The sequence below is a fragment of the Myotis brandtii genome, unplaced genomic scaffold, assembly GCF_000412655.1.
Source record: "Myotis brandtii unplaced genomic scaffold, ASM41265v1 scaffold123, whole genome shotgun sequence".
Lineage (NCBI taxonomy): Eukaryota > Metazoa > Chordata > Mammalia > Chiroptera > Vespertilionidae > Myotis > Myotis brandtii.
The window spans coordinates 1,546,741-1,570,871 of record NW_005354291.1 but is presented as its reverse complement, the minus strand read 5'-3'; the positions used below and the strand labels follow the sequence as shown (position 1 = coordinate 1,570,871).

General features: G+C 38.3%; 1 protein-coding gene across 1 annotated transcript in view; it reads left to right on the top strand.

The window, feature by feature from the left end:
- Nucleotides 1–24,131, top strand: part of MAN1A1 (mannosidase, alpha, class 1A, member 1) — a 155,342-nt gene that overhangs the window by 60,355 nt on the left and 70,856 nt on the right. Inside the window, exon 5 of the mRNA XM_005859101.2 lies at nt 135–215. Within this exon, the coding sequence (XP_005859163.1) occupies nt 135–215 (81 nt within the window). The remainder of the gene's footprint in view (nt 1–134; nt 216–24,131) is intronic.

Here is a 24,131-nt window from a genome sequence, read left to right as displayed (position 1 = left end):
TTATATATATAGATCTCTCTGGGCAAGCATATATGATTTGAATAAAATTTAAAGATTTAGTGCATTTCTCACAATATTTTTCTCAATTGTATACTGTTGTTTATGTATGTACCTCCTTTATTTTGTTTCTACAGAATGCTGAAGTTTCTGTTTTTGAAGTTAATATACGCTTTGTTGGTGGACTACTCTCAGCCTACTATCTGTCTGGAGAAGAGGTAAGGAAAAGTGGCACACAGATGGGAATTACAAAGTGTCTTAAAGTTACATTTTTAGGATAAAATATGCTTTGGGGAGTATATATTTAGGGGGTATCTACTGAATATTCTTATTTGTATGGACCTCTAGCATACACTGAATTTTACATAATATGTACTCATTACTTTGGCAGAACATGTTGTCAGGAAATGGTACACAATGTTTTTAAATAGTCTGGCTCCATTATTGTTATGTATAGTGTGATTATCACTACAAATTATATGTGTTTGTGAACAAAATAAAGAAGTTTAGTGCAGTGGCAGGCTTGTGGGTGAATTTTTTTCTTTAAAAGTTATTTTAACACTTATATAGTGTTAGCTCAATAAAAACTTTTTAAAATGAAGAAAGCTTGGCAAGTAAGATATAAAAATTACAGTATTTAAGAAATTGAAGGGGCGAGTGAGATGCTCAGCTTTCCAGTGAGGGTCCTGCAGGCCAGTGGCCCTGTGCGAAGTGCTTTCAGCTCTTCCTGGGTGAATTAATTCACTATCTGCAGCTCAGTGCAAAGCAGGAGTTTTTTATTTAACTGCATTTTGTTGGTTGATTAAAAAAGGATTTTTTGTATCGTTCTGATAAAGAACACAGATTTTCTTGAAAGATTTTGGACTTGGACCTCGCCTGTGATGTTGACTGTTAAGAGCTCAGGTCAAGGAAAAGTAGTCATGAATTTCAATTGCATGTCAGTCAGATTTGTGTTGGCCTCAGCGTTCTAGCTGGAGGAAGAGTGGATCTCACCTGGGGTATTATTTCATGTATTTTTATGCTCCTTCAAACAGATTAAGCAGAGCAATAAATGTATAACAAGAAAAACTGCTTTGACATTGTCCTGTCTCTCAGGTTCTTAGCCATAATAAAACAGCCCGCACAATCTTAACATTTTCTCTTTCTTTAGATTTTACTCCACCATAGAGCTTTTCAAAGTTATATAGATGGCTTCTGTATTCCCCTATATCTGTCCTTTTTACATCCTTTATTTTTTCCATCATCATTTATCCCCTCTATGTCCTCTTCCACCTCCACCTGCTGCACCCCAGCCATCACCACACTGTTGTCCATGTCCATGAGCTCTCTCTCTTTTGTCCTGCTTACATGTCAGGTATATTCTTCATTACGGACTTTGTCACCTTCTCAGCCAGGGTAAAGAGACCTCTGGTATGCTATGCCTCTTCTCTTTTGCCAGTCCCAAATAATTTTACTTGTCCAGCTTGGTTTAGACGACCTCTGGTATGCTATGCCTCTTCTCTTTTGCCAGTCTCAAATAATTTTACTTGTCCAGCTTGGTTTAGAACAGCCACTGTTCTTAGCATTAAGCCAGGGAATCCATGCTTCTAAAAAGTCATACTTAAAATTACCCGATGTTATTTTAGTTAACAGATTTCTGCTTTTAAAATACTTGTCTTTTAGTATCTAGTGCCTGGGTGTTCTCATTGTTTTTCATATGGCATATTTAGGATGACCTTGGTCTTAATTTTCTTCATCATTTATGTGGAGGTAAGCTGAAATATATCTGAGCTCAAACAGGAGAATCAAGTTTACAAAGGGAAATAAATGTATTTCTTCTAAATATGCATCATGTTTAGTTAGGATACTTTTTCACTCGTAACAATGTTTTAATTTTATACACATTTATTTCTATATATGTGCATATTATAGACCTATAAGTATTTACATACTTATATAAATGTAATACCCACAGATGCTATAGTTTGCTTATAAAGTCATTTGCCTATGACCTTAGAAGGTATTTTTTAAAATTCTATAGTTAGCTAAGCTTAGTAAACAAAAAACTACAAAGAATACATCCATTGAAAATTACTTGTTTAGTGTACTTGTTTTGTCCTTATTCCTGTGCAAACATTGTTTTTTATTAGATCTAGATTTTCTGTATTTTATTTTATTATAACAAGTTATGCAAGGTATTTTCTTTCTTACATACTTTTTCATTTCTATGGCATACATTTTAAATTTATTTTTAAATTTTTATTGATTTCAGAGAGGAAGGAGGAGAGAAAGAGAGAGAGAAACATCAATGATGAGAGAGAATCATTAATCAGCTCCACCAAGCCCGCAACCCGGGGTGCCCTTGACCGGAATTGAACCTGGGACCCTTCAGCCCCCAGCCGGACGCTCTATCCACTGAGCCAAACCAGCTAGGGCCATTTTAATTTTAGTTAATAAGAATTCATCTTCTTAGCATAGTTTTGCCTAACTATTCCAAAAACATTGGACAGTTGGGTTGTTTTTCAGTATTATTGAATTTTGAATAGTGTAGCCATAATCTGTCAATAAATTTTTATTTTCTAAAGTGGGATTGCCTAGTGAAAAGTGTCTAGTTCTGACCCTCTCAACATCACTTCGTGCTTCTTCCTCCCTGCTTCTTCCTCACTGACAATTGCCTCTCATTGACCAATGCACTCAGGAAAAGTGTCTATCAGGAATGTGATTATGAAAAATTATTTTACCCCAAGCCTATGCTTGAAGAGGTGTATGTCTCCATATTAAAAGGATATATTGAGCATTCATTTTTTAAAATATGTTTTTATTTATTTCAGAGAGAGAAAGGGGGAGAGAGGTAGAAACATCAATGAGGGAACACATTGATTGGCTGCCTTCTGCACACTCCACACTGGGAATCGAGTCCACAACTCAGGCATGCGCCTTGACCAGGAATCAAACCGTGACCTCCTAGTTCATGGGTTGACGCTCAACCATTGAGCCACACTGGCTGGTCTTGAGCATTCATTTAATAAAAAGAACACCAACATGCCCAAATTATAAATAAGTTGATCTAAGATTGTTTATGAAGTTCTATACCACATACTTTTATGTAGATCAAGGTACTTGCTAAGATAATCTCAGAAAATTTATCTTCCTAAATTATCTCATAGAGGAGCTACTAAATTACCATAATTTAACATTCTGATTTCATCACTGAGGCTCAGGAGTCTTTTGAGAGCATGTTATAAATCATCATCAGAAGTACATAGGCCCCCATTGTTATAAACTCAAAATTCCTGAATTTATATTGCAAAAATAGAAGAGGAAGTACCACTGATTTGTGTTATGTGCTCACAATTAGAAACACTGAACAGTAATCAGGAATGCAATGAAACTCTAAACCTATCAAAAGAACAATAGAGCCCTAGTTGGTTTGGCTCAATGGATAGATTGTCGGCCTGAGGACTGAAGGGTCCCGGGTTTGATTCCCGCCAAAGGCACATGCCTGGTTTGCAGGCTTGATCCCCAGTGGGTGGCGTGCAGGAGGCAGCCAATCAGTGATTCTCTCTCATCATTGATGTTTCTATCTCTCTCTCCCTCTCCCTTCCTCTCTAAAATCAATAAAATATATTTTTGAAAAAAGAACAATAGAAACATTAAGTACCTGTAATAAACTTTTATTTCAAGGACATATTCAGAAACTTTAAACACCCTAGCTCAGTTAAAATACTTGTAATACTACTGGGAAAAAAATTCAAGCCACAAGGTTTTCAAAGTCTATATAAGAAATGCAAACAACAGAAGCACTACAAACAGACAGGATAGAGATCAGATGAATACTAAACAGGAATGATCAGTCTTAAAGATAAGTAAAATAAATAGCATTGCTTTATTATGAGCTCAAGGGAATTGTAAGTCCTCACTGGAGACAGTAAATAGCAGCATCTGGAATATCATTATCCAAAATATGTTCTACATACCACTGATTTCTTTAGATATGGCAGGATAAACCTGCCTGCATACATACTAAAAATAAGTCAGAAAAAGCTACATCCTGTAATCTTTCTTAGAAATTCACAATGTACAGAAAAACAAATGAATTAAAATATATTAATCTCTGTGTTTTCCATAGTTATTTAACTATAATCCCCCCTCCTTTTTTTATGTAACATTTTCTAACACTGAGTTACAAATATTACTTCCCAGAACAAGTTTTGGAAAGCAGCATTATAGAATAAGAGTAACCACAGCAGCCCGGCCAGTGTAGCTCAAGTGGTTGTGTCGACCTATGAACCAAGAGGCGCAGTTCCATTCCCGGTCAGGGCACAGGCCCAAGTTGCAGGCTTGATCCCCAGTGTGGGGCATGCAGGAGGCAGCTGATCAATGATTCTCTCTCATCATTGATGTTTCTCTCTCTCTCTCCCTCTCCCTTCCTCTCTGAAATCAATAAAAATATATTAAAAATAAAAAGAGCAACCGAAGCAAAAATGATATTGAAAATATCATCTTCCTCTCTGAAATCAATAAAAATATATTAAAAAGAGCAACCGAAGCAAAAATGATATTGAAAATTGGCAAATGCAAAACAAGACATTGTAATAGAAGATGATACATGTAGAAAATAGTGTGTAGGAATATCCCGCATATTATTATCTGTGTTGGCAACAGAAACCAGTGGCTGGGCAAATGCAAAACAAGACATTGTAATAGAAGATGATAAATGTAGAAAATAGTGTGTAGGAATATCCTGCATATTATTATCTGTATTACAACAGAAACCAGTGGCTATGTGGAGCAGAGAGTGAATTTGATAGGACGTAGTGACACCACAGAATCAGAGAGAAGACTGAAGGACAGACTGGAACTAATAGTCTCAAGTTGCCATAGAGCATCTCTCTGGCTTGACATCCTGGAGTTAATAAACATGCACTGTTTTTTATACTCTTGTCAAAAAACGAAGTCCCAGGAGGAAGCGGTCAATTGGCAGTTTCCGTTACATGTGGTTCCTTGGGGACCTCGGGGAATGAAACGGAGCGGGTGATAGAAGCAGTCTTCTGGAGAATTCGATTTCAGGATCCTGTGAAGACTAGGGATAAGGAAGTATGAATAATTCCTGAACAGCAAATTGATGCCCCATAAGAAGCGTGGAGAGAATAAATGTTTGGGAGCCAAAAAAGGGGAACAAATATACAGGGGTGGGCAAAAGTAAGTTATGATTATTACAAGAGCGTTATTAACTCTGTGTTTCACCTACAATTATAAGCCTACTTTTGTCCACCCCTGTACAACATTAAAATAGACTACCTAACAAGCAACTCGTGTATAAGCATCGCTTTAAATTATGTGGAAAGCAGACAAAGTTGTACTTTGTTCTAAATAAACCTATACATTGCTCTAAATATCTACATTATGAAAAAATTACTGTATGAATAACGAAGCCTATATTTTATTAATTAGAAAAAAGGGACATAATAAACATCAGGACCTAAGTAGATTGTAAAATGAGAAAATGGCTGGGCTTACAAAGCATTTTTTCCCTCCTCGTTAACATTCTTCCTGAGAATAATTTTCTGGGAAAGGACTTGGTAACAGGAAGAACCACATTATCCATCTGTTGAGCAATGGAGGCATTTGCAAAGGGCACGTTTGAGTGGCTCTCTCAGCAGGAAAACTCACTGGTCTGGGTTTGCGGCCCAACAGCTTGAGCCAAGAGGAGTGTTGAAATGGAGATGGCCAGATAGGGCAGTGAGGCACACAAAAACAGGCACAACCTGGGGGAAGTCACGTATCTCTTCGCTAGATGTTGGTTGCACTCCCACCACATGCTGGCCGCTGTTCTTTGCCTTGAGATATACCTGAGAATAAAAGCTCCTCAACCCATGCCCTGTGGAGCTTAGCCTTTAGAGAGGAGATGTGACGCTCATAAACCCAAACTGGGAAACTTGAACCGACCTGTAAGAAGAAAAGATTGGTGATTTGGGTTGCCCGTGTCATTTTGGGTCTGGCAGGACAACACGCAGGCGGAACACAGACTTGGAGATGTCCGTCTGAACTGGCCTTCATAGTTTCAGCATCTGACCTCTTCAGCCAGGTCTCCACTTCAACCCTAAATAAAGACGAGATCTCGTGTCACACAGCCCTTCTCTAAACCTCCCCTGGTCCTTAGGCCTTAAAAGTTGACTTTTCGATTTGGCCTACAAAACCTTTATAAATATGACCTCAGCCTACTATTTCCTTCATTACTCCCCTCAGGCACTTTCCACTCTAACTACAATGGGCTGCCCTTCCCCCTCCCCCAAATACCCTAGGCACATAGGTGTGCTTTGCCTCTGCCTACACCCTGTTCCTTCCACCTCCCCCCAACCTAGATATTGCCCCGCTATGAAGCCCTCCCTGATTACACTGCTCAAGCCACCTCCCACTCCCTCTACCTGGAGGGTTCTGGCACTTCCCTGCACTCTCTGCTTATGCTGCTATTACACTTCGTTGTTTATGGATCTGTGACTCTTCTATGCCCTTACCCCCACCCCCCTTTTCCCAGTAGAATTTGTACAACTGGAAAATAAGGATTAAGTTTCTGCTGTTATTATATCCCTTTGCTTAGCACTGTGTGCCTAAGCCCTAGAAAAATATTTAGTGTTTGTTGACTACCCTCTATTAGGTTTTCTGTGAACTCCAATAAAAAATTCTTCCAATCATTTTTAAAGTAAAATCTGTACATTGATAACATAAAGAAGCAACTGGCCCCAAAGGCTTGAGGTAGATTGTTGGGAGGGAAAGAATGTAATAAGGGGACTGAAAATATGCCCAATCTCGAACCTCCCATATAAGCTCCTATACCCTGCCCCCCTTCTACCTCTCCCAGCCCCATAGAACAGCTTCCTGTTTATCTGTTCTGTACATGCTGGTTCTCTAAAGAGGAAGGGTTTTGAAAACCAGTGAACTAGAGAGCATATCTAAATTTCAACCATTACTAAATATGGTAGATCATTTATTGTGGATCCTTTAAGTAGAATTGACATTTAGTTAGAACATTTTCTGAAGTTTTAAACCTAAGAAGAAATTAGGAAAGGTAAGTGTGAGAGTGCATATGTTTGCTTTAATTTGTGGAAGCTATCCAGCTGAAACTTTATTTGTTGGCATATTTATGTAATTTTCTGGAAAGGAACAATGTTAATCATATCCGTAAAGTGGTAATTATTGATTGTTTCCTTATGTTATTGTGTACTAATGTGTTTATCCTTATAGTTTTTTAAAGGTTTTGATCCTTATGTAGACTTTATTACCTTACTATTTAGCATTCATTATTGAATTTTAATGAAAGAAAGAATATGATATAAATAATACCTAATGTTTTCATTTGAAAGGTTTACTTTAGTAAAACATGATAATAGAGAACAGTAATTTTGCTTATATGTGTAATTAAATTACCATGTTTTCATGAGTTACAACTGTCGCATATTGAATATTTTATTATGATTTGAAGTTTATTTGTGCTTTAAAAGGGATCGAGAGCATATGAAAATGATTCTAAAATAATATACATTGAAATAGAAATTAACATTTTTTGTCCCAGAGTGAATCATAGAAATCATACCTACTCCTTAACTCAGTTTTGTTATATGTGTTTCTCTCTGTTGTAAATATTCTGTATTTTAATTGTCTTCAGAAGAACAGAAATTTTACCAGCAGTAAGAACTTTACCTCAGCAATTCATGAAAGCTTTCCTACAGTTTGCTAATAATTCCAGCTCCCAAACTTATTTATGCTACTAGTAATGGATAAATGGCAGAAGCTGGTCTAGCTTATCTGATTGATCAACATGGTAGACATAAAGGAAAGAGGAAGTAAAAAAAATAACCTGTTTCTTAATCAGATATTTGTAACCTGTTTAGTTAAGCAGACTACAAATTCACATCAATAAGAATAGATCTAAGTTATGATGAACTAACAACTTCAAAATCTCAGTCGTGTAAGACAATATGCTCTGTACACTACTTGTTCTGCTCTCCCCACTGTATGGTTTGCTCACGGCTATGTTCCTCATCCTCCTCCCGCCAGAGCCCAGACTGATGGACAAGCTGCCATCTGGGTCATTTTGCCAAGGCGGGACGTAGAGGGTTAGGGGAAGGGAAGTGGCAAAAGAGAACCTGGAAAATCACACACTGGCTTTTATTGCAGCTATCTGAAAGCTCGCATCTCATTGGCCAGAGCAAGTCACATGGCCACTTTAACTGGGGAAGAGGTTGCAGCATTAGCACCATATGCCCAGGAAAGACAATTTAGTGAACAGTGTTAACGACTGCCACCGAGTGGCCACTTAAACAAGATAGCCTTCTCAGCTACCAGGGAGTAGCAGGAGATAGGAATTTGTGAGAGCAGAAGGACTTCTTCAAGGTCCCCAAACTGGAATCAGTCTGCAACAACTAGGAAAAAGACTTCCAGCCTTTGCAAGCAAGGGAATAAGTGGAGAGTCTTGCTTTGGGATAGGAATACACATCTTTACTAACTTCTCAAGTAAAAAGCTACTGCTCCAGCACTTGTCTACAAACTTCTGCTTCTCCAAGAAATGTCTTCTACTCTAGGCTTCTCCCCTAACTTTCCAAATGTCAAACAGTAAAAAGTTGAAAAACAGACATAAACGACCCTATAAAAAAGGGGTGCCTGTCACAGCACTGCAGCTGTCTGGTGTGGGGGCTGACCATTGCTCTTTGGCAGCAGCTCCTATGTTGACCGGACATTGAGGACCTGGTGCTTTTCCTTCAACCACTTTCTCCTTTTTTTAAAAAAAAAATATATTTTATTGATGTTTTACAAAGAGGAAGGGAGAGGAATAGAGAGTTAGAAACATCGATGAGAGAGAAACATCGATCAGCTGCCTCCTGCACACCTCCTACTGGGGATGTGCCCGCAACCAAGGTGCATGCTCTTGACCGGAGTCGAACCTGGGACCCTTCAGTCCGCAGGCCAACACTCTATCCACTGAGCCAAACCGGTTAGGGCCACTTTCTCCTTTTATGTAAGTGTTCTCTAGGCCAGGCACTTCTCATTTTAGAAAAGCCTAATGAAAGAGATGAGGTAATATGCTTGTAGTTAGAGTAATATTAAAGCATTTCATAATTCACAATGTCTGTTAAAACCAATACTTCATTATCATTTCTATTGTCTGAATCATATTGATGTGGACTTATAATACTAGAATTTGTATTTTAAACAGAAGTTGTATTTTTCCAGGAATATTCCTATGTAATTCTTGTTCTTTCAAATTGTGATGTCCTTTAGAAGGGCACCATGAGGTACCTATAACAAGGAATTTCAAATTTAATAGGGCTAGCAGAAAATTCCTCAGAATTGTGATAATTTACCATCTGGTAAGTACATTTATTTAGTGAATCAGCAGATGCTTCGAGGCACTGCACTGGTGCTACAGAAATAACGAACAAATATATTAATTCATTAGATTTCAACACAGCCCTGTAAAGTAAGAGTAGAGCCCTAGCTGGTTTGGCTCAGTGGATAGAGCATAGTCCTGTAGACTGAAGGATGGCAGGTTTGATTCTGGTCAAGGGCATGTACCTCAGTTGCAAGCTCTATCCCTCAGCCCGATCAGGGATGTGTGCAGGAGGCAACCAATCAACATGTCTCTCTCACATTGATGTTTCTCTCTCTGTGTCTCTCCCCCTCCCTTCCAGTCTCTCTTAAAAAAAAAAGAAAGAAAGAAAGAAAAATATATCAATGGAAAATATTCTCGGGTAAGGTTTAACAAAAAAAAGTAAAAAATTCAAAAATAAAGTAGGAGTAGATACTGTTTTTATCCTCATTTTATAGAGGAAGAAGCAGCACAGAGAGTTAAGCCAAAGGCATGGGAGTTCAGAGCTGGGCTTCAAATGTGGGCATTCTGGCTCAGTATACCGAGTAGCTCAATATACCAAGTGAACTCAGGAGTCCTCAACAGCTAAATGATTGATAATTGAAGGGAATGAAGTTGCCCAGAGCATGTGTAGACTGAGAAAAGAGGATTTAACGTTTAAGCATTCATGAGATGAAAGTGCTAGAAAAGGAGATTAGAAGTGGTGGTCCCAGAAATAGGAGGAAAACCAGTAGAATGTGGTTATCATAGAAGACAAGGGAAAATGGTATTTTGAAAAATGAGGAAGTACTCACTTGGGTCCAAGGCGCTGCAGGGCAAGTTGTATCAGGTCTGAAACGTGTCTCTGGGATGTAGCAGGATGGCGGTCACAGGCGACTTCACTGAGTCCAAGTTGTGCATGACTGAAGAGGAGAAGGTCTGTAAGAAGGTGGGGGAGGGTGGGATTCAGAGGACAGAGGGCATTAGGGACAGAGAGGTCCTGCTCCCATTGCAGTCTGAGAGAATGGAGATAAGATGGGGATGGCATGTCAGCAACTAATTAAATTGGGTGTCAAAAATATGAGACAGTTACCATCTCATGGCCCGTTAACCACATACAGAAAGAGAAGATAGGATGTCTGTCAAACTTTGGAAATGAGTGTGCAGAATTTAAAATTGTCATTCTAGAGAGGGTTGGCTAGAGAAACACGCTAGAGTTCCTGGACAGTGTCTAGGTTGGTGATACCCGTCCTTCCAGGTATACGGTATTTCTCTCTCTCGGAGCTCAGCAGCTCAAATACAAGCATATGAAAGGTGTTTGGTTGGTTTTAATAGTTTTTTTGCTAGCCAGGTGTGACAAAGAAAGGCGTGGATTAGCCTTTAGCAAACGTTTTATTGAAATTATAGACCATGAAATCCAAAATGAGTATATGAACAAAATGATAGTATGAACAAAAAAGTAGTTAAGTGATGATTAGAGAGAAAATGCACTAAATTGCCTGGAGCCCAGTTGAAGTAGAACAGGAGTAGTAGCAGTTGTTTTAGCAGGTGACTAGAAGGTAAGGCTATATAATGGGGTGTATGAATAAGACATTTAAAAAATGAGGAAGTTTTGAGTGAGTGATTTCATAATTCAGGATAGCATAAAGAGGGATTTTATCAGAATCTATCAGCATGGCTGATTATGAAATACATTTTAATTGGAAAAATATAATGTAAAAGTTGGTCTTTAAAAAAATACTAAGTGTCAGTGAACCTATTTTTAATTTGCTAAGATATAAACATTGTTTATATAATATTACCAATCTGTATGAAAATATGTATTCAACAAAGGTTGCTGCTTAAACAAAAAAGAGAAAGTATTATGCTTCATGAAATTTAAATATAAGATTGTTGGACACACTTTCACAACTCTAGTGCATTAAGAAAAATTAGTTCAGATGATGAGAGTTGGCATTAGAAATGTAAACAAAATGCATATTAGCTAATTAGTTGGATTTAATGCAACTAATATACCTGTGCAGAGCTGTTTCTTTTAAACTATAACTAGATGAAACTTATGTAAATAAATGTAATAAGTTTGATCATGGTGAGATGAAATATGAATTTGTTTTGGATTCACTTTAAAAATTAAATCCTACCTAGTATAGCTCATTTAATTTATAAATATCCTAGAGGCCTGGTGCACGAAATTCATGCACAGGGCGAGGGGGAGTGTCCCTCAGCCCAACCTGCACTCTCTCCAATCTCAGACATCCCTCTCACAATCTGGGATTGCTGGCTCCTTACTGCTCACCTGCCTGCCTGCCTGATTGCCCCTAACCACTTCTGCCTGCCAGCCTGATCGCCCCCTACCCACTCCCTGCTGGCCCAATGGCCCCAACTGCCCTCCCCTGCCGGCCCAATCACCCACAGCTGCCCTCCCCTGCCGCAACCCGCCTCTTCCGCACGAGGCAACGGAGATGCCAGGACCAGCCTCCTCCATGCCGTGTGGAGCTGCAGGACCCCCAGGCCTCACTGTGCGGAGCGGCCGTTGGGCCCCGCCTCTGCTGTGCGCGTGGCCATCTTGTGATGATGTTGTGCACAAGGTCGCAAGGACCACCTAGGCTTTTATTAGTATAGATCAGGGGTCCTCAAACTACGGCCCGCGGGCCACATGCAAATACAAATATTGTATTTGTTCCCGTTTTGTTTTTTTACTTCAAAATAAGATATGTGCAGTGTGCATAGGAATTTGTTCATAGTTTTTTTTTAAACTATAGTCCGGTCCTCCAACGGTCTGAGGGACAGTGAACTGGCCCCCTGTTTAAAAAGTTTGAGGACCCCTGGTATAGATGCTTGGTTAAAATTTTTAAAGTCTAGGAATTAGGTACTATCTTAGTCCATTTGGGCTGCTGTAACAGAATACCATAGACTGGATGGATTATGAAAAACCAACATTTACTTCTCAATGTTCTGGAGTCTGAGCAGTCCAAGGTCAATGTGCCAGAAGACTCAGTGTCTGGTGAGAACCCACCCTCTAGTTCACAGACAGACATCTTCTCTGTGTGACAGAAGGGATGAGGGAGTGCTCTGGGGTCTCTTTTTAATGAGGGCTCCACCTCATGACCTAATCACCTCCAAAGGACCTACTGCAAATACATCACATTGAGGATTAAGAGTTACATGTGAATGGGGAATAGGGGGGGGGGGGGCGGGAGGGACACAAACATTTAGTGTGTAGCAGGTGCCTTGTAAAGTGAGTCCTCTAAAGATTTAATTTACAAGCTTTCTTGTTAACTTTTTATGATGTAGATTTATACTATATGTATTTTTTTAATTCTCTTTTTTCTTTTTTAATATATTTTTATATGATTTCAGAGAGGAAGGGAGAGGGAGAGATAGAAATATCAATGATGAGAGAGAATCATTGATCGACTGCCTTCTGCATGCCCCCTACTGGCGATTGAGCCTGCAACCCGGGCATGTGCCCTTGACTGGAATTGAACCCAGGACCTTTCAGTCCACAGGCCAATGCTCTATCCACTGAGCCAAACTGGCTAGGGCTAAAGTATTTTTCTTTAAAACATTTTAGAAAATAGTTCATTGACAAATTTTAGGGTTAACCATTCTAGTAACTAACTAAACTTATTTCTGCTCCATTATGAAGTGTTTCTCCAAGCAAGCTCTGCTGATATATCTGAATATGCCACCATTAATTCTGCATTAAAAAGCAAACAGCTCATTTTATAATTCAGCTGAAAATGCTTTTACATTTATGATAACACCCAAGCCTTGAGGGTGATGTTTGTTTGTAACTTAATAACTGATCTTTGTTTTAATTTGAAGTATCCAATTTCTCTGAAGCAATACAAATAGTGATTAATTCTACAGTCCTGAAAAAAATGAGGGAATTCAAGAGCTTTTATAGTGTAGGCATAGGATACAAGAATCTTTTCAGCTCTTTATTCTAAACACTTGTTTTTGTTTTGTTTTTCATTTTTGCTATTAAGCAGGTTAGGGTTAGACCAGAGAAGGAGAAGAGGTAGTGACCTCAGTGACAACCTCTTGTTTAACGTATTTATTTGTTCAATATTATTTTAACAGATTTCTTAAAGTTCCTGATATAGTAATAGGGATAACCGCTCTAATTTATAGATCATTGCTGACTGCTGTGTTTCAGTTCTTACATATGACTTGGTATAATAATTATTAAATAGTGGCTTCTTACTGTAGTCCTCTCTCATGAGCTTCCTCTAGTCAGGTTATGTACACTTACTATTTAATTTAGACTTCATGGTTAACTCAGATAACTATAGCATCTGTGTGTTTCTGCTGTCTAATCTTTATGACTAGCTAAGCTATCTAATGCTTTATGGCTAGGCTTACAATTATACTAATCCAGAGGTTCATTCTGAAGAATTAGTTATTGTGGATCTTAAAGGTCTGTTGTCAATTATTAACATATTAGTAGCCCTGCACACAAATCCGTGCGCCAGTAGGTCACTGCCACCCTCCTGTAGCTCTCCGCCCGCTGCCCTACCCTCTGTAGCTCTCCCCGCCCCCCCCCATAGCTTGTTGCCCTGCCCTCTCCTGTAGCTCTCCGCCTCCCGCTTGCTTGCTGCCCTGCCCTGTCATGTAGCTCTCTGACGCCCGCTTGTAGCCAGTAGGTCGCTGCTGCCCTCCTGTAGCTCTCCACCCGCTGCCCCACCCTCCTGTAGCTCCCCCTGCCATAGCTTGCTGCCCTGCCCCCTCCTGTAGCTCTCCACAGCTGCTTGTACCTCCCTGGCCCACCCTCCTGCTGATCTGTGATCTGGTTGTGATGCGCTTGGTTGTTACGTCTCAGGGCGTAATGGCTAATTAGCATATTTCTCTTTTATTATATAGGATATAGTTGCTTATGATTCACCCCTTTATTCAGCACATATTATGTGCCATCTGTGATTATTTTGAGCATCTATTATGTGCCAGACTGTGTTCTTGTCTCTGAAGGATTCAGCAATAAATTAGACATAGTCCCCTCTCTCACAAAATGAGGTAAAATGCTAAGTTCACAGGACAATTTCAGACAGTGATAAGTGCTGTGAAGAAAACACAATATACTCACATGATAGAGTGATAGAGGGAGGGGTAGGGAGACGCGGAGGACCCCTCTAAACCAGATGGGAGCCAGGGTCTGAGTGACACCATTGAAGATTTGGAGAAATAGCATTCTAACCATAGGCACCTGAGAGTTCTGAGTAGATTCTCTTTCCTTTGGGATGAAGAAGAGGGGGAGGAGGAAGAGGACAGTAGTGGTGATGATAATGGTGGGAAGTAACAGGGCCGTTTTCTTGAGGGTTTACTGTGTGCCAGGTGCACAGTATCAGTGCTGGGCTGGGAAGTTGCGTAACCTCCCTGTCGTGGATACACCGAAGCTCTGTGCAGTTGGTTCCTGAGACCCACGGGAAGCCACTGAACTGCTCTCAGACCCTTTTCTGCCCGCTGCATGATCCTGCCCACGTGTTATTCCCAAAATGAAAGTTACCAGGATTAGGACCACAATCTTTCTTTTTTACTTGCTCATTAGCTCAATATCTAAACCTCATATGGTAAGCTAGCAACAATCTTCTATAACCCATGAAATCTTCCACTTCTAGCAACAAAGAATAGTTAAGGTATGAAAACGAAACCAATATCTTCATAACACTTGTGAGCTTGTAACAGATTTTTATTCAAGTTGTATTTGAAATTATTTATTTATTGCATTTGTGTCTTTTTTAAAAAAAATAGAGACAAAGTTGTCCTTGAATTTTCCCAAATAATTCTTTTTTTAAATTTTTTTTTTTATTGCTTAAAGTATTACAAAGGGTATTACATATGTCTCCTTTTTTCCCCCGCCCTTGACAATCCCCTGGCCTCCCCTACCCCCCAAATAATTCTTTAAGTTGTAAGCATTCTCATTTTTCTTCTCCATGTTTTTATCGTTCATTCCCTCACACTATTCATCAGTAGAATAAAATGTTTCTCATTGTCCAGTGACTACATGTAGCAAAAATCTTGATATATATATATATATATATATATATCTCCATGTGATTTTAGCATTCATTTCTATTTTTTTCTGAGTTAGTATCTGGTACAGTTCAAAATGTTGATAAAATTCTTATCTATGTTGTGGTGTAACACTTCAATGATTAAGGTATACATTCAACTTCTTGGTAAGTAAGGCATATTGAAGACGATAATTGAGAATACTGAGTGATGTAGATGTACACAATTTAGAAAAAAAGAATAGTATTTTCAATTTAGAATCATATTTTCTGATAAAGAAATATGAAGGAAAATGATAGTACCCTGTTACTTCAATGAAACTAAAATTGTTTGGCTTTATTAACAGACATAAATTGTGAAGGTTTACCAATACAATTGGAATGCTTTTATGTAATTAGAGAACTCCAAAAAGTACTTAGAAATAGCTTCTAAATCTACCATATGTGGACAGCACTTTAATAAATTTCTCCTGTGAAAAAAAACTTGGAATCCAGTTGCCTATTTGCTTTTTCTATTATATTTATTTAGACAAAAAAGAGGAAAGAAAACTCAGATTTATTGTCATATATTATAAAAGTAATTGTAAAAAATGATTAAAATGTCTACTTGTCATAGTCTTTAACCTTTGAAATGAGCCAACATTCTATGGTATGTTTTTCCTCAATCATTAACTGCTGTCAAAAACAAGACTCAAAACCAGAGTGCCTAAAGTTACACAGGGTTTAACCCAGTGACCCAGCATGCGGCCATGAGATTTTCCTAGGGGTCTGTCCCATTTTGGAATTTCAAGATGCCACCTCAAATAATGGAGTTTAATTAGTCCTCAGGTAAAGGGGCAGTTCCCATACTTTCAAGTACTGTATTGCCAAACTCATTTCACCTCTGCCTTGTGTTGCACATCCCACTAGTCTTATCCATTCAAGGCCCTCCCTACCCCCATGTTCAGAGAGATTCAGAATAATCATTTACTCTCTTTATAAATACTCAAAACACCAATGCTTTGACTCCTCTCTCTCCCTTTTTTTTCTATCATATTAGCAAAGACTAATAACCATGTGAATAGCCAATTTGGTGAGAGTAGGGCAAAAATTTACTCAGACATTGTTGAAGGGAGTGTAATTTGATACAAGTAGTCTGAAAAGTACTATGTATATAAGAAGATCCTAATAAAGTTATTTATTTAGCTCCAGTTATTCCACATTAGGGAATCTATTAAAAAGAAATAATCTGAAATGTAATCACATTATACCTAAAGAAGCTAATGGATATATCTTATAGATTCAGTAAATAAGAGGAGACATCGCAAATACCCAGCAGGAGGAGAATGGTGGAGCAGATCATGGAGTGCCCACATGATGGCATGTAGTGCAACCGTTACATTTCATGCTTGTTCATTTATATAGTGGCATGGACAAGTATTGATATCATAAATTAAGCAAGATACGAATGTTCATGTGTAATACAACTTCAGCTATGGAAAACATATATAATAATTACATATGAAAGTATTCCTAAATATAGATTTTATTTGCTTCCCACTTCAGCTATGGAAAACATAGAGAATAATTGCATAGAAACTGTTTTCTAAATATAAATTGTATTTACTTTGATCCTTTCCCCCTGCCTTTTTGTTTTTCTATATTTATCAGATTTTTCATAGTGAACCAGTAATATCATGATCAGAAAAATATCAAGGGAAAATTGCAATACAAATAGAAAAAAGTCATTACCAAACTTTTGCCCCTAGACTTACTCAGGATTCAGTTCTAGCCTGTCTTCAGATTTAATTTTTTTTAAGCTTTTCTTACAGGAATCTGGGTGCAAAGTCTTGAAAGTCACCTCCCCCCCCCACATTTCTTCATAAAGAAAATGACCTTTATTCAGCAATAATTGAATTTCCTTCTTTACAGCCAGTTTCTAGATGGCCATTTCAGATGGTGGTTTATTTACAGCAGCATCTACTAGATGTTAATATTATCCTCAGTTCACATGGAAATGGAATTGAAATAAAGCTTAAGTAAACAGATTGGTCCTAAATCCTTACACAGTCTCAGATCCAACTACTTAGTGTTTGCATTTTCAAGTGCAATTTTAAAAGACAAAGGTTAATTATAAAAACAATATTTCTTTTGTTAAACACACACAAGTCAATCCAAAATGTCATACAAATTAGTAAGCACAGCATTTCATATTTTAAAAAGAATTTGTGCATTGGAAATTTCTTTGTATTTTCTGTTATCAACCATTTAAAAGGCAAAAGAGTAGAATTACTTGTGATAAGTGTATAGATTCAATAGAGTTTATTTTTATTACTAACAGAAGGAGGAAATCCGGGAATACTGAGGCACTTGGCACAGTCTGTGACTTTGTCTTTCTTCTAATTAAAAGAAGGTATTAGGGAAGACATAGCAGAGAAGGTTTTTCTGTTGTTACGGCAGTAAACATCCTTTATGGAACTTCAAAAGCAAGGCATGCTTGCTGGAGGAAGAAGAAAGTAAGAGAGAAGCTGTTCAGTGATGAGCCAGGGAGAAAGGGAACTTTGAGAGATAAAGGAGGTGACTGTGTAAGGAAAGCGTACAGTCTACAGACACTCTGGAGGCTTCTCAAATCAAAATACAGATTCACTTTGTGGTGGAAACTCGAAGCAATTAGAAACTGTACTATTTTACTTTGTTTTTTAAAATTCAAAGCAAATTTGATGGCATGACTTCATGGTATAAATGGATAGATCTTGGTTATGGGTATACAGGTATTAGAAATTTCTATATTTTTGAAATGCAGTTTTAAAAAAATGTTTGAAGGAATCTCTAGATGTGATAAAAAGCCAACAATGTCTTCTTTCATTTCACTCTCTCTCCTCACCCTACGCCAGTTATGAGATATTAGCTACTTGTCTGAGATCCTATAATTGGAATAAAGTTTCCTGTAATGATCTGAGGCCCTTATTACTTACAATTGTGCTTCTAAGGGAAATTGTCAAATTCTGAGCCTACAGGTAAAACATTTGTAAAGAGGGGGCTACTTGAACTATTCATTGTTTTAGAGACATCAACCTAACGAACTTAAGAGGTCACTCTTACTGAATGGAACAGCACTGCTCTGAGAATCTGGAATCCTGGCTTCTCCGATCCTGTTAGGTTGCCGACTCACTGCATTGCTTTGAGCAAGTCATTTTATCACTTTCGGATTTTTTTTTTCTTTAATTGAAAACAACGGGATATGAAATAAATATCTTTTAAACATCCTCTAAATCCAGTGTCCTCAAACTGTGATACACTGATTATCAAGTGCACACAATGTGACCAGTTGGAGGAAGAGTGTGGTGAGAGAAGTTTTCTTCCCATAACTCAGAACTTCTTAACTCATTTTGGGGCATAAATACAGTGACTCCTTCTGGTGAAACGGAGAATTGTGCTTCGTGCTTTCCCATGCTTAATTCGTCCAGATAAGTCAATACCTTGGAATGAAAAAGAATAGGAAAGCTGATCCCCTAGAAAAACTGTGGAAGAGAGATGTCAAGAAGTGGAGAAGTAAACAGTAAACTGCTCTAGACACAGAACAGTTAGGAACCTGCACTGATTCTTTACTGTGGAGTAGCCACAGTCTTAATTCCTTCCTTACCCAAAACTTGAATGCAGAGTGCTGTCCACTATAAACCCATTTCCCATTTTAATGACAAACTCAAGGGGAATTGTGACAGTGGTAGCGAGAATGAGAAACAAGGACTTTTATATCCAGCAAAAACAACTTTCAGGTGTAAAGGAAACGGGTAAACTATTATCAGCATGTAAGAACTTAGGGGATATTGTTTCCAGAAGCCTTTTTCGATGAGTTTACCGAGAACAAGCTTCAGACAGCCAAAATACTATACATTGTATGATTCAGCCTTAACAAAGTGGTATATAAATCTTCACGCTATTAATATAAGCCATGTCTCATTTTATAAATGTTGTCAGTTTCATTATTCCAAATGTACAGTATTTCCAGAGTTCTCGCTGTTGAAAAATAGTTGTTTTATTTTTTTCTTTAATGTTTTAAACCTTGTATGATTAGTCCTATGTTAAAACAGGAAGGATTTTTTATCTGTGAACTACCACAGATAAACACGAGAGTTACTTTACATGTAAATGATCTTTTAAAATTCAATACTGTTGTGTGCTGATTTGCGACAGAGTCTGTAAGAAGAGAGGCAAGACTAATAAATGCTGTGTTGTCAACTAATAATTAGATTCTCTATGTGGTCTGAAGTACTCATAGGAGGTTCGTTCTTGGCCTCATAAATTTGACCGTATCTTTCCATTCTAATGCTCTTAAGTGACTTAGAGACATGACTTAACAGTAAAATAAGCTCCGAAGCCACAGTAGCAAGCACGTAGGCTGAAATTATGCAGTCATGCCTGCCATTCATTTAGGAATTGGCTGTCCAATTTTCTCTTAAATATCAGGCACACAGCAAATGGAGAGTTGGCTGTTACACTGCCAATTCAGCATCAGTGGCTTTCTATCTCTTGTGCTGTTTGCTAAATTTAAAGATTATTACAGATTTTTGCTTGATTCACTGCAGGAACAGTATAATACCCATTGTAATATATAAGTACTGTATTTTGATTAAAGTATTGTTTCCTACCCACTTAGTTCCCATTCTTTGAATTACCTGAGTCCACCTTCTGAGAAGTTTAGTGCTTCTCAAACTTTGGAGTATGTCAGAATCCCCAGGAAGGCTTATTAAATCAGACCTGTGGCTCCCACTCTCAGGGTTTCTGATTCTGCAGTTCTGGGTAAGGGCCTGATAATTTACATTTCTCACACGTTCCCAGCCGCTGCTGCTGCTGCTGCTGGTGGTGGTATGAGAACCACACTTTGAGAACCGCTGACTAGTATAATGAAACCCACCTCTTGCAATCAACAGGGTTCATGTTTTTATTTTATTTTATTTTAAATATATTTTATTGATTTTTTTACAGAGAGGAAGGGAGAGGGACACTCTATCCACTGAGCCAAACCGGTCAGGGCTAGGGTTCATGTTTTTAAAAATAAAAATAAAAAATAGACATCCAGATTTGTCTATCACCATCGTTTAGGAAACCATGCCCTAATGTACTAAATCAAGAATTGAGGAAATCATTTCCTCTATTGGGAATCATAACAGTCTCCTTCCCTAACATCTGACACGCATTGTCTCCAATGCAGCACAAGCTGTTTGGTGTTGCATTTACATTATGGGGAACTCCAGTTAAATAAAGCAAATAGAAGAGCCCTCTCCTAATCCCTGAAGAATCTGTGACACAAATTTCTATCATTCATAAGTGATGAAGATTTTAAAGGTTTTTTGAAATCTTATTTCCTCCAAGTCTAAGATCCATGTTGGACATGGCCAGAATTTATTTTCTTATAACAGGCCCTTTATATATAAAAAAAAAAGGTAGTTGCTTTTTCTCATGGTTCTCAGTCATTTGTCTTCAACAGTTCTGCCTTGTAGTGACTAAAATTAGGGGCAAAGGAACAATACCCCATTCTCATTCTATTTTGTTAACAGAGGAAATTTTCAGTTTTCATCTCAAAGTTTTACCTAGTGCATTGCCTTTTATTTAGTGTTAGAAGAACTTGAGTCCATTTCTTTGGCACCTTGATCTGTGGGTCTGCTGCCTGGCCCTCAAATGGATGGTGGATGCCAGTGTGGACTCTTCTGTGTTTACTTCCCTTTTATCCTGCACTGCCGTGTTTCCCCCACTGTGCTTTGCCTCAGAACTTTGAGTCTTACTTTTTTTCAGGTTTATTGAGATATAATTGACTTATAAGATGTACAATAAGTGGTGATTTGATACACTTATGATTAATAACCACAGTAGCATTAGTTAACACCTCCATGACCTCACATATAATTACTATTTCTATTTTGTGGTGAGACCATATAAGATCTCTCTTAGCATCTTTCAAGTATATGATACAGTATTGTTAACTATAGCCACCATGCTTGCTGCACATTAGATCATCAGAACCTATTCATCTTATAACTAGAAGTTTGTACCCTTTGACCAACATCTCATTTCCCCCACCTCTACCCCACCTCAGCCCCTGGCAGCCACTGTTCTACTCTCTGTTTCTATGAGTGCAGCTTTTTTAGATTCCACATATGTGGTATTATATAGTACTAGAGGCCCGGTGCACAAATTCGTGCACCAGTGGGGTCCCTCAGCCTGGCCTGTGGGATCGGGCTGAAACCAGCTCTCCAGCATCCCCTGAGGGGTCCTGGATTGTGAGAGGACACGAGCCAGGCCAAGGGACCCGACCGGTGCACAGTTGGGGTTGGGGAGGGATGCGGGAGGTTGGCCAGCAGGGGAGGGACCGCAGGAGGGCTCCAGGTTATGTCCGACCCATCTCACTCAGTCCCGATCTGCCAGACATCAGCAGCAAGCTAACCTACCGGTCAGAGCGTCTGCCCCCTGGTGGTCAGTGCACATCATAGTGAGTGGTTGAGCAACCTTAGCATATTATTAGCATATTACGCTTTAATTGGTTGAACGGTCGACCGGACACTTAGCATATTAGGCTTTTATTATATAGGATTTTTCTTCCTCTGTCCATGATTTTTACTTTTTTTTTTTAAACACACAGTGCTGCTATCCAGGTCTTTCTATTAGAGCTTGTTCCTTTGAGCAGATCTGATAGATCAGTTTCTCAGCTACTAAAGGTGATTCCCATCTGAATAATAAGATACCCACCAGTCACAGAAGAAAAGATATATACCTGATATGCATGGATCATATTGGGGGAAGCCTGCTTTATCTGAAGCCGAATTTACCATCTTCAAATAACGTTCTCTACAGTTTTACACAATCTTCTTTCTCCATATCTGTGATGCTGTTGCCCTTTTTACATGGTCAGGCATTGTGATGGTGAGGATTTGCCTGGTTACATCGTGCAGCACTCACAACAATATTTTATCCATCTTCGTTTTTTGTTTTTAGAGGAAAAATGGAAGTTATTACTTCATCCTTTCCTGTGTATCATAAAATACTACTCTGTGGATGTTTCTCCACTGTTCCACTTCAAAAACAAGTATTGTTATGAGTCATTGACCACAACCGTCTTGTTTACTTATGTATTCCAAGTGCCTCTTGCAACTTGGCATGTAGGACATAGGCACTCAATAAATATTTGTTGAGTAAGTGAAATGACATTTTTAAAAGGTCAGAATTATAAAAGAGGTTCCTTTTTAAAAGTTTATAATTTAGAAAGTTTAAACTATGTTGAAGTGTTTTGTGTGTGTGTGTGTGTGTGTGTGTGTGTGTGTGTGTGTGTCTAATAGCTTTAAAAAGCATTCAGATAGTGCAAGAGTGGCCACAATAGACGAGATGTTGTATATGCTGTTGGCTAATATTTGTTTGTATTTTAAAGAGAAAAGGCCTCTCTAATTATTTCAGTTCTATATTTTCAAAACTCTTCTAATAGAAAAGTATTGAGTTATGTGACATTTTGATATTCTGATGGTGATTGCTATTAATACAAGGCATTGCTTCATTGAATTCTTTCTGGTGCTGTAAGAATATAACTCATTTACTAAAAACAGATATAGTGTTGTCATGAAATAGTATGTATGAAAATATTTTAAAGCTTCCTAATTTAAATGAAAAATATTTAAGATGCTTTCAATCAAGGTAACAATCCCGGGATTGACAGTGTACCAACACACATTCATTTACATTTTGTCTGTGGCTGCTTTGACCCTGAAACTATAGTTAGTGAATGAGTCAATGAATTAATGAATGCACTCTGACCAGAAATTCCACTTTCGAACATTTACCCTGAAGAAAGTCATGTGTACAAATAAATATGCACAGGGATGTTCATACCACTGCTGTTTGTAATATCAAAGCAATGGAAACCCAAGAGTCAAATAACAAGGGACTGGCTAAACAGTAGTCCTTTACAGAAAGTCTTTGATAACCTCTGACATTGAGTGTTGTATTTAATGTAGATTCGGTTGCTGGGATGGATTTAAAACATTACCACATAGTATATATGGAATGATACCATTTTTCTAAAAAATGCAATCAATGCTATTTAAAAGGATAGATGCTTAAGATGTTAACAATAGTGTGTTTGGGTGTATAGGATTAATGATGTCCTATAATTTTTGTTTATGTGACAATTTTATGGTTTTTCAATAATGAGAATATATTCATTGAATAATGAGAAAATTTTAAATTGGGTATGGGACAAAAGAACAGGAAAAAAAGAACTCTAAATTCTAAGGTGCAAATATATTTTTCTTCATTTTGTAGATAAAGAAACTGAGTCTAAGAGAGGTCAGTCAACTTGCCAAGGGGAACAAACATAAGAACAATTGCCCTGCTCCCAAATTTTCTGTCCAGCAGCATCACCACTTAATAATTTAAAATGTTCACCCATCAGCTGACATAAAATTTTGAACTCTATGCTCAAAGGTACTTAGAGGAATCAGTGTAATCTACATTAATAAAAGACAAAGATGCTAATTGACCATAACTTTGCTATGCCCAAGCCATGCCCACCAGCCAATCAGAGCAACTATATGCAAATTAACCCAACCAAGATGGCAGCCAGCAGCCACGGAGCTGGAGCAAGCAGGAGGCTTGGTTGCCCCGGCGATGGAGAAAGCCAAGCTTCCCGCCTGCTCTGGCCGGCTGTGGCCTCCACAAAAGGCAACAAAGTTTCAATTATAGAAGCTAAATAAATCCCAGATACCTGCTTCCAGCCAGCCTCCACTGGGAGCTTGGGTGGCTGGGGGCTGTGGCCAGCCTGCAAACAGCCATCA